The sequence below is a fragment of the Mytilus trossulus genome, chromosome 14, assembly GCF_036588685.1.
Source record: "Mytilus trossulus isolate FHL-02 chromosome 14, PNRI_Mtr1.1.1.hap1, whole genome shotgun sequence".
Classification (NCBI taxonomy): domain Eukaryota; kingdom Metazoa; phylum Mollusca; class Bivalvia; order Mytilida; family Mytilidae; genus Mytilus; species Mytilus trossulus.
In genome coordinates, this window is record NC_086386.1 from 23,287,781 (window position 1) to 23,298,352 (window position 10,572).

General features: G+C 30.5%; 1 protein-coding gene across 3 annotated transcripts in view; it reads left to right on the plus strand.

Moving 5' to 3' along the window:
• LOC134695816 (glutathione S-transferase C-terminal domain-containing protein-like) overlaps nucleotides 1-8,112 on the plus strand; it is a 13,061-nt gene extending 4,949 nt beyond the window's left edge. For all 3 annotated transcript variants that reach the window (XM_063557236.1, XM_063557238.1, XM_063557237.1), the window contains exons 4-14: nucleotides 398-468; nucleotides 883-1,357; nucleotides 1,986-2,206; nucleotides 2,474-2,540; nucleotides 2,911-3,007; nucleotides 3,680-3,792; nucleotides 4,382-4,426; nucleotides 5,589-5,678; nucleotides 6,778-6,984; nucleotides 7,427-7,490; nucleotides 7,926-8,112. In XM_063557236.1, the coding sequence (XP_063413306.1) occupies nucleotides 398-468; nucleotides 883-1,357; nucleotides 1,986-2,206; nucleotides 2,474-2,540; nucleotides 2,911-3,007; nucleotides 3,680-3,792; nucleotides 4,382-4,426; nucleotides 5,589-5,678; nucleotides 6,778-6,984; nucleotides 7,427-7,490; nucleotides 7,926-8,083 (1,608 nt within the window). In that variant the 3' untranslated portion in view covers nucleotides 8,084-8,112. The remainder of the gene's footprint in view (nucleotides 1-397; nucleotides 469-882; nucleotides 1,358-1,985; nucleotides 2,207-2,473; nucleotides 2,541-2,910; nucleotides 3,008-3,679; nucleotides 3,793-4,381; nucleotides 4,427-5,588; nucleotides 5,679-6,777; nucleotides 6,985-7,426; nucleotides 7,491-7,925) is intronic.
• Nucleotides 8,113-10,572: the final 2,460 nt, after the last annotated feature.

The following is a 10,572-nucleotide window of genomic DNA, read 5'->3' on the forward strand; positions in this document are numbered from 1 at the left end:
ATAAGGAACCCAATATGACCCCCTATTTCTAGTTCTATTTCAATCTATCATCACAGAGTATATCAAACAGTTCAATGACTTGGAAAATTATTTACATCATGCTACTTCCACATTTATCAAATGTTAACAATTTACAATTTTTTTTAAAAAGTTTATAATAAGGGAGGGTAGGAGGGGTCCTGATCCCAAAATCCTGGTCTCATAAACACGAAATCCTGAGGTCCAGAATTTAAATAAATTGAAATCCGAAATCCCGAATTTGAAAAAAAGAATTCATGGATCCCTAAACATTATAAAGGGTAAGTCCTGAAATCCCAAGCTGAAAAACACATGATCCCTGAGTCCTGTCAAAGGTCCCATCCCCCCTTTATAATGAGTATGTGTTTTTTATATTTAGGTTTCTGGTTGGACAAAGTTATGTGAGGTTGAGCTACCAGATACAGTTAGCCAGTTGGTTAATACAATAAGGTAATGGAGCTAAGATTTAAGATTTTAAAGATGAAGGACACATTAGCATGTTTTCTTGTCTCAAATTCAAGAGACAAATTTATCATGTTTACAGATAAAAAAATTAATTGAATAAGTTATTGTTATTTTGCTGGATGTAAAGTATTGGGGCTTTGTTTAAATAAAACTATGTACAGTATTAGATACTTGAAGAGCTACATCATTAAAAGGGCATAAATGGAAAGCTAAATCAACCTAAGATCTTCTTTGCCTGACAGAATTGTAGCTATAGTTTCTTAATAATTTCAGAACTTTAAAACAAGAATTAAAAAAAAGCACGTCATAAATCATCATGTCTACCGAAGCCCTTACCACTGTCAGAACTGATTATAACATTTAGAACTAGCAGTAATTATTGGTTAATATGTTTTACAGGAATGAGGAATCACCAGTATATTCTCTACCAGAAGACGTAATGAAATTAGAATGGCATTTCTTAAAACCACCAAAAATACACAATGATGATAAAACAAAAAGACCTTTTCTAAAACAGATCCAGAAAGAGGCTGATAATCTGGTTACCGAAGAAGATGTGACAGAGTTCCAGTACAATAGGGAAATTCATAATCCACATGGTGTGACGAAGTTTTATGTTAATGTAAACGCGGAGTACGAAACAGTTCGTTCGAAAACAAACAACAAAAATATTAAATCTAAAAAGAAAAGCAATTCTGTGATAAATGGTGGCAGTGATGGAGAAAATGTTCAGGACAATAGCAGTGTTAATAATTTGAAAAATTTGTTAAAGAAGATGACTATTGATAATCTTGAATTTTCTCATTTATACTCCGAAGGGACTACTATTACAATGGCCGACCTTATACTTTATACAAATATCTATCATTTATTGGTAAGTACTATATATTTTGTAAGAAATATTAAACTTTTCTTAGGGCTCAATAAAAAAAGCTTAATCAGAGAATGCAAATACCTGGTAGGCAAAAAAATAACGAAAGGGGTATCCAAGGATTTCCCCATTAACACCTGGTATCCAAGGATTTCCTCAAGCAATGCCAGGGCAAAATTGTATTTTGACATAAGTCCAACAAAACATACATGAATCAGTGGTTATTTGTTAACATAGAAAAATAATTCTATTTACAGTGAATCAAAATGTACTAAACAGGCTGTTGTATTAAATTTATATCCTAAACTAGATTTAATGTCCATGAATTAGGTTAAAAATGGTATCCTTTAAGATTTAATTGTAACATGGACATCCATTGTTTATCAGAAATTCAGACATGGAGGTTTACTGTTAAGTGATTTTGGTTGGTTTTTCTAACACAAAATTTTCATATCTGGCACTTTTAAGTTTTTTATGAGTTGCTTCCCCTTATTTTACCATAGAATTTAATACATCAGCAAACATACAACAGTATCACACTATGACTTTTATATAATGCTTCATGATGAATCTGGCAAAATGCAGTTATCTGTAGAAATAAATTAATATGCACCAACATTTATTTTTCTAGGAAAGTATAGATTTTAAAATAGCATCAGTTCAGCATCATTTAAAACATATTATCACATGGTTTGATCACATGACCAGCCTTCCCAGGGTTCATCAGACAGCAATTCAGTGTGGATATAAACTTGGAAAGCTTGCAAAGAACAGAAATATGACAAGTCCAATAGAGTTTACTGTGGAAGAAGGATTATTTGAGAAGATAAATGAAGATGAAATGGAACTAAGGTTGGATACTAATGACTGCCTTTCAAATATGTATAATAGGTCCTCTTTTTAAAAAATACAAAGGCTCAGAATTTTCATATAAGAATAGAAATAATTCTACTATGCCATGCTCTATGCTCATTTTAACATATAATGGCTTTATATTTGTTAATTTTAAACCTTCATATGCTTGGTATAAAGATAATGAGAAATATAATGCCTACCCATGTTAAAATGGGCATTGGCATGGCTATTTTTTATAACATTTTCATGTTTTTCCTATTTCAGTCGTAGATGTAGAGGAAAATACAGGCCTATTAAACCAGATGTATTGAGTGCCTTAGATAAAGTTGTGGTTGGTGAATATTTTTTATCATTATTTTTCATATTTCAGTATGAAACTAAATGAAAGGAAAAGTTGTTGCAATTTAATTTTTAATGAGTAGACAAATAGTCAATGGTTATATGCATTTAGCAATGGTTGTTATCTACAAAAAGATTCAGCAGTTATTTCTCATCCTGAATATTTCAGAATCCATTCTCAATAAAAGACGGTATTTAAAATAGTTCATTTCAATCTTAAACTAGAAAAAAAGAAATTGTATTTAACTTCCTTTCTAATTCCTATTGGAAATTTGTGTAATGCAAAGACACATTAACTTCTGAGACTAAAATTTTCTGATATGATGTTTATTCTAAAAGTGGTTAAAGGACTTCCTTTTTAGAAAGGTGAAATCCAGATAGAAACAGGAATACACCCAAGGGGAGATAATACAGCTATATTATGGTCAGAAGTACCAGAAGGAGTTGATCCAGGATTGGGTAAGGCATTCAAGAAAAGCTAATACATGTACCGCATGCTCAAAAAGATTTGAGCATAAAGCCCAAAATAAGGTTGATCTTCCTTAAAATAATTATCTTGAAATAATTTAATTTTGGATGTAACACGTCTTCTGATTGGCTGACGTTATTTTGTTATCAGCCCATATACATAACTTAGAAGTGTGACAGTGACGTCAACAATGATTTTTCATGGTTTTCTACGGTTTAAAATGGAATTTAGAATTAAATTATAAGAAATGAATGAAATATTTTTTTTCTGTCTATTCGAAATAACACAAAAACTTTGGTGCACACTGTTAAATAACCAGCTACACTTGTTATACAGTGTGCACCAAATTTTTTATGTTATTTCGAATAGACAGAACAAATAAAACAGTAATTCCTTAAAGAAATTTAGAATCAACTTTTGTCGTATACATTGGTACAATTAGAAGCTAAAAGTACATTGTGTTATTGCAAAATATCTTGAATGAAAAGAGGAATGCATCAACTTAAGTTAATGACTCTTTTAGAGTGTCAAAAAAGCTACTACTTATTTGTACTGAAACCTTCTGAGTTTTAGAACACTCATTTCCAAAATATTTTAAGAATAATTTGAAAATATATATATTTAAATGGGTACCTAATATTGTGAATTTGTTACTTTCTTAGAACTTCCAAAGAAGCGACTGTTAAGAAAATGTGAACAGCTAGAAAACTTAGTGACAGCTGTATTAGAGCTTGCCAAACCTGGAGATGTGATTGTAGATTTTTGCAGTGGTGGGGTATGTTTTTTTTTAATGTTTTAAACAGATATTTGAAATTCTTTCTGCTTTGAAGTGTTGTATGTTGGACTTGCCATCATGAAATTGTAACTCTATGTAGAAAATAAAGCACAACAAACAAACTCAAAACTGTCAGTCCATTGTTTAGCCTTTCATTTACATGACAAAAAAAATGTAGATAGTATGATTTACTGTTTTAATCAAGTACAGAAACAACCATATATTGTTGGCAAACACTCATGATTCCTTAATATAGACAGTGTCCATTAAAAACATAGAAAATAAAAGATACTTACAATTTTACACAATCATTTTTACTATATTACTATAAGAGAGCAGCGAAAATTTAATGTCAAACATTTCCTGTATATAGATATAGGAAGATGTGGTGTGGGTTCCCATGAGACAACTCTATCCAAATAACAATTTAAAAAAGTAAACCATTATAGGTCAAAGTATGGCCTTCAACACAGGGACTTGGCTCACACCAAACAACAAGCTATAAAGGGCCCCAAAATTACTAGTGTAAAACCATTCAAATGGTAAAACCAACGGTCTATTTCATTACCAAGACATCTTTAATTTACAGGGTCATCTTGGAATTGCAGTTGCTTATTTCCTTCCTGAATGTAAAGTAAGTATTATTTGACCACTTTATCTGCTAACTGACAATTCCACAGGGCACTGGTTTACAGCTAAAGGATATGAAATACAGCATACTAGTTTAACCTGACTGGCATTAGGAAAGGAAAAATTCTATATTAAATTCTAATGCAACAACATTTGTAATGTCCATTTTGATTGGATAATGTAACTTATTTACATGTAAGGCTGCTGGTTCTAGAAAGTAAGAATACTTATATTTAGTTTTATTCCAGGTGGTTTCTGCTGGTTCTAGAAAGTAAGAATACCTATATTTAGTTTTATTCCAGGTGGTTTCTGCTGGTTCTAGAACATAAGAATACTTATATTTAGTTTAATTCCAGGTGGTTTCTGCTGGTTCTAGAAAGTAAGAATACTTATATTTAGTTTTATTCCAGGTGGTTTCTGCTGGTTCTAGAACGTAAGAATACCTATATTTAGTTTAATTCCAGGTGGTTTCTGCTGGTTCTAGAAAGTAAGAATAGTTATATTTAGTTTTATTCCAGGTGGTTTCTAGTGGTTCTAGAAAGTAAGAATACTTATATCTAGTTTTATTCCAGGTGGTTTCTGCTGGTTCTAGAACGTAAGAATACCTATATTTAGTTTAATTCCAGGTGGTTTCTGCTGGTTCTAGAAAGTAAGAATACTTATATTTAGTTTTATTCCAGGTGGTTTCTGCTGGTTCTAGAAAGTAAGAATACTTATATTTAGTTTTATTCCAGGTGCTTTCTGCTGGTTCTAGAAAGTAAGAATAGTTATATTTAGTTTTATTCCAGGTGCTTTCTGCTGGTTCTAGAAAGTAAGAATACTTATATTTAGTTTTATTCCAGGTGGTTTCTGCTGGTTCTAGAAAGTAAGAATACTTATATTTAGTTTTATTCCAGATGGTTTCTGCTGGTTCTAGAAAGTAAGAATACTTATATTTAGTTTAATTCCAGGTGCTTTCTGCTGGTTCTAGAAAGTAAGAATACTTATATTTAGTTTAATTCCAGGTGCTTTCTGCTGGTTCTAGAAAGTAAGAATACTTATATTTAGTTTTATTCCAGGTGGTTTCTGCTGGTTCTAGAAAGTGATAATACTTATATTTAGTTTAATTCCAGGTGGTTTCTGCTGGTTCTAGAAAGTGATAATACTTATATTTAGTTTAATTCCAGGTATACCTGATAGAGAATAAGGAAGAATCATTGATAAGAGCCAAACAAAGAATTGATAAACTGAACATGAAGAATGTAGTAATTTACCAGGTAAAATTATTGACCAGAAAATAAATGCTATTCAAAATTTTCAAAGGAAGACTTATAAAACAAGAATTTTCTGATTACAGTATTACAGTGCTATAGTTTAATGTTAACAGTATTACAGTGCTATAGTTTAATGTTAACAGTATTACAGTGCTATAATTTAATGTTAACAGTATTACAGTGCTATAGTTTAATGTTAACAGTATGACAGTGCTATAATTTAATGTTAACAGTATTACAGTGCTATAGTTTAATGTTAACAGTATTACAGTGCTATAATTTAATGTTAACAGTATTACAGTGCTATAATTTAATGTTTACCCAAGGATGTCAAGATAAGAACACATAGTCAATAATATGTGAAAATATAGTCATTTTGGGGTTCCAACATCAAAATTAACATTATAAATATGAATAAAAAGAGATATTTATTATATTAGATCACAACCCAACAACAAAATTAACCAAGTGATGTCTTGAGGGCAAAAAACAGTCTCCATCCAAGAAAAGGCAGATGTACATTCAATCTGTAAATATCATGTTTTATACATTTACTTTTGAAAAAAGACATCATTTTACAAAACAAAAAAAATGTGATATGAAATTGGTATTATTCATTTCAGAGATAAACAGTATTATCATATACTTTGACTAAATAACATGATTTTTACTGTATGATAATAGCATACAATTATTGCAAATTCTTTATTTTTTGAACTGGTGCTTAGTGGGCTGATATGAAATATTTATCACATGCCTTTCCAGTGATACTCAGCAAATTCCGGAAAATACACCTCAACGATACTTTTCTGTGAAAAAAAACCATTACAAAGTAGTGTAAAAAACAATTATTTGGATACTTGAAAGTATATTGTTTAAAATGAAAGAAAAAATAACAACAAACAAATGATAAAATAAAAGCATTTTTAAAAGTTTAAAAAGTAACTTTAAAAATTTTGTCTTTTCAAAACAGTAAATGAATCTATCAACTAAAAAATCTGCACTGTACAGCAACTAACACCATAGCAACTACTAAGTCAAACAAAGATTACTTTTGGTTTGGAAAGCAGGGTAAAGACGTAATTTAACTTATTTTTTCCAGTGTAACCAGGATTATTTTAGAGGAAAGTTTGACATAGGAATGTGTTTACATGCTTGTGGAGTGGCTACTGATATGGTGTTGAAACAGTGTTTACAAAACAATGCTTCATTTGTTATCTGCCCTTGTTGCTATGGTGGTATACAAAACACTCATCTTATGACTTATCCAACAAGCCGATATTACAAGGATTCTGGGATAGTATATAAGGTAATATTGGTTAATTGCAAGGGAAATACAATATTTCCTCCGTTTGAGTAGTTTGAAAATATATTATAGGTATTGAAGAAATACATCGCCTGCAGTTTTGTGAGTTGATACATGTAATTTCGTCTATTGAGAGAATTTTTTTTATGTAAAATGAAAGTAAATTGATTCAATTGATTTGAATTTACATAATTATAGTAAAACGTACAGCTACCAGCTTTCAACAGTGTGACAACTCATAAAACTAAGAATCTGATTAACTGTGAGTTAATTAAATTATTTTTTTCATTGATAGCGAAAAGTGTGTACATGTAGCTATGATACTGGGTTTCTTGCTTTTTACAATACATGATTCTCTAAAATTAGTGTTATATAAATAATATTAAAAGAATTCACAGCATTTAAATGATTCTTTATATTGTTAAATAATTAATATTTTTTACAGGATTTTTTAACCTTAGGACATGCAGCTGATCAGACAGAATTTAACTTGGTTTTAGAGGAACAAGGTATGCTATCAGTTATTGCAAAAACTCTTGTACCTTATTCACAGTTTTACTTCAATTTGAATTTTATCAAGTTCTATATAATTATTTTTTTTAAATCATGCAAAGCGGCATTAAGTAGGTAGTTAGCTGTAAAACATGCGTTCTGCATTAAGAATCTCCTTTCAACATCAGCTATGGATTTAAATTTGATAATTTACCCTTATCTGAAATCATAAGGAGTAAAATATTTTTTAATAATTCAGAAGGATCCATAAAATTGTAAAATGATTCAACAATAGTTTCATTTGTTTCAAGTTTTTAGTGGTTTTTCAATAGATGAATCACACTATAAAATTTTGCAGTCTTTTGTAAATTGTATATATAGTTAAGAAGATGTGTATAAGTGTTGCAGACCAATAATGTGCATTGTTGATATGCTGTTTATTTATATTGCAGGTAAATATTGTGCCAACCTTGTGGACACAGACCGAGCAGCATTAGCTAAAGAACATGGATACAAAGTGACGCTGTGTTCTCTCAATCCTTTAACTTGTACACCTAAAAACAATTTGTTAATTGGTATAGCACCTGAACAGAAAAGTGAACCATCCTGACAAAAAATAGAATAAAATTTTAATTTATAGATTTCTTGTTTCATATTAATAAAACTACAAAATTATACCCCTACTCTAAAAAAGGGGCTTATACTGCAATCCCATTGTTTGATTGTTGATCAATTATTTTTGTCACACTATGGAACATAATGATTTCATTTTTGATCAGCCGCTTGACAGTGATGTTGTATCATGTTAGCTTTCTCGTTTGAATAGTTTTACATTGCCTTATCAGGGCCTTTTATAGCTGACTATGCGGTATGGGCTTTGCACATTGTTGAAGGCTGTACAGTGACCTATATTTGTTAATGTCTGTGTAATTTTGGTCTTTTGTGGATAGTTGTCTCATTGGCAATCATACCATATCTTCTTTTTTATAGCTATTTTGGAGAGATCAGATACCTACTTCTTGTTTGTCTTTTTATTGAGTTTTTCAATATACATATATTGGATTTTCTTAAATACTTCTCAACAGAATAAAGACAATAAATATATTTTGTCAGCAGCTCAACAATAATGAGTTTTATGGATTCATTTATTTTCGTGGGTATTAATTTTTATGGATTAAAGAAACCTTGCATTTTAGTGGATATTTGATTTCATGGTTTAATCAATCTCTGCATACAGACTTTGGAAAATCTGTTATTTGTTGAGCATTTAAATTCGTGGTTATCTTGTACCCAAGAAACCCACTTAAATTGGTATCCAACGAATAATAATCAACAGTATGCTTAGCTAGACATGTACATTCTTATTAAAATGTTAACCTATTGCTTATAGAAACAGACCTATGCAGAACAAATTACAATCTATCCATACACAAAATATAGGTGGCCTTTAGCTTATAGTTTAAAAAAACCCACATTTGAATGGTTTTTACACTACTTATTTTTTGGGTCCCTTTATAGCATGCTGTTCTGTGTGAGCCAAGGCTCCTTTTTGAAGAACGTATTGTGACCCATAATAGTTCACTTTTATAAATTGTGACTTATATCATAGGCACTCATACCACATTTTCTTATATCTATTAACCGAGATTACTTAACATGGACCAATGAACCATGACAATGAGTCCAAGGTTATATGAACCCTTCCAGATCAACATATACACATTACAATTCCACAAAATACATACACAAAATATAGTTAACATCTTGCTTATAGTATATAAGAAACACACCAAAACACAAAAACTTGACAATCACCAAGGAACCATGAAAATGAGATCAAGGTTATATGAAACCTGCCAGTCTGACATGTATAACTTACAATCATTCAATACACCAAATATAATTGGCCCACTGCCTCTAGTTTTTGAGACACTAGACAACATAAGCAAACAATATTCTTATCAATTAAAGAAATGCAATACCTAGATGCTCCACAGGATGCAGCTTTATATGACCGCAGAGGTCGAAACCCTGAACAATTGCAGCAAGTATGGACACAACCTTCAAGCTTGATACAGCTTTGAATTTGGATTGTGATTAAATAGTTGACACAGCAAAGGTTTGACACAGAATGAATATTAACTTAAAAAATTTAAATTTACCTCTTATGGTTCAATATCCAAAATTTAAATACATGGCCATGGATTTATTCAGCATTTCAAAGAATCCCAAGAATTCAATTTTTGATGAAATCAAACAAAGATTAATTTCGGACCCTTTTGATTTCAATATGGACCAATTTGATAACTGGGCCCAAAAATCGAAAATCTGAATACATGGTTAGATTGAGCATACCAAAAAGACCCATTCAATCAATTTTTGTTGAAATCAAACACAGTTAAATTTTGGACCCCAATTTGGAACAACTTGAAAACTGGGACCTTAATCAAAAATTCTAACATGTTTAGATGCATCATACCAATGAACCCCAAGAATTCATTTTTTTGTTAAAATCAAATGTAAGTTTTATTTTGGATCCTTTGAACCATAATGTACACCAATTTAAAAATGGGACCCAAATTTAAAAATTTAAAAACACGGTTAGATTCGGCATATCAAAGAACCTCAATAATTCAATTTTTCATAAAATCAAACAAATTTTCATTATGGATCCTACCTTTTTTTTGGGAATGGAACCTTTGTGGTACAATTTTAGAAAGATCCATACACTTAAACACAAATTATCGTGTCCAAACTAGAAAAATATTTATTTTGGACCCTTGTTCCTTAACTGTTTGGACCAAAACCTTCAAAAATAATCCCAACCTTCCATTAGTGATTATAAACCTTATTTTAAAACTTTATTGATTTCTATTTACTTATACTAAAGTTATCATCTGGAAACCATTCGCTGACGACAACGTGATACCAATATACCACCATTGTTGTTTTTTTTTGCGGTTGTATAACAACCCATTTCAATATTTACTGAGTAAAAACCTTGACCTTAGACTAGGGTTAGGACAAATATATACAATAGCCTTTTTTTTCCTTTCTGACTTTCATTCAAAGTATGTGTAATAACGTTTTAAACCAACC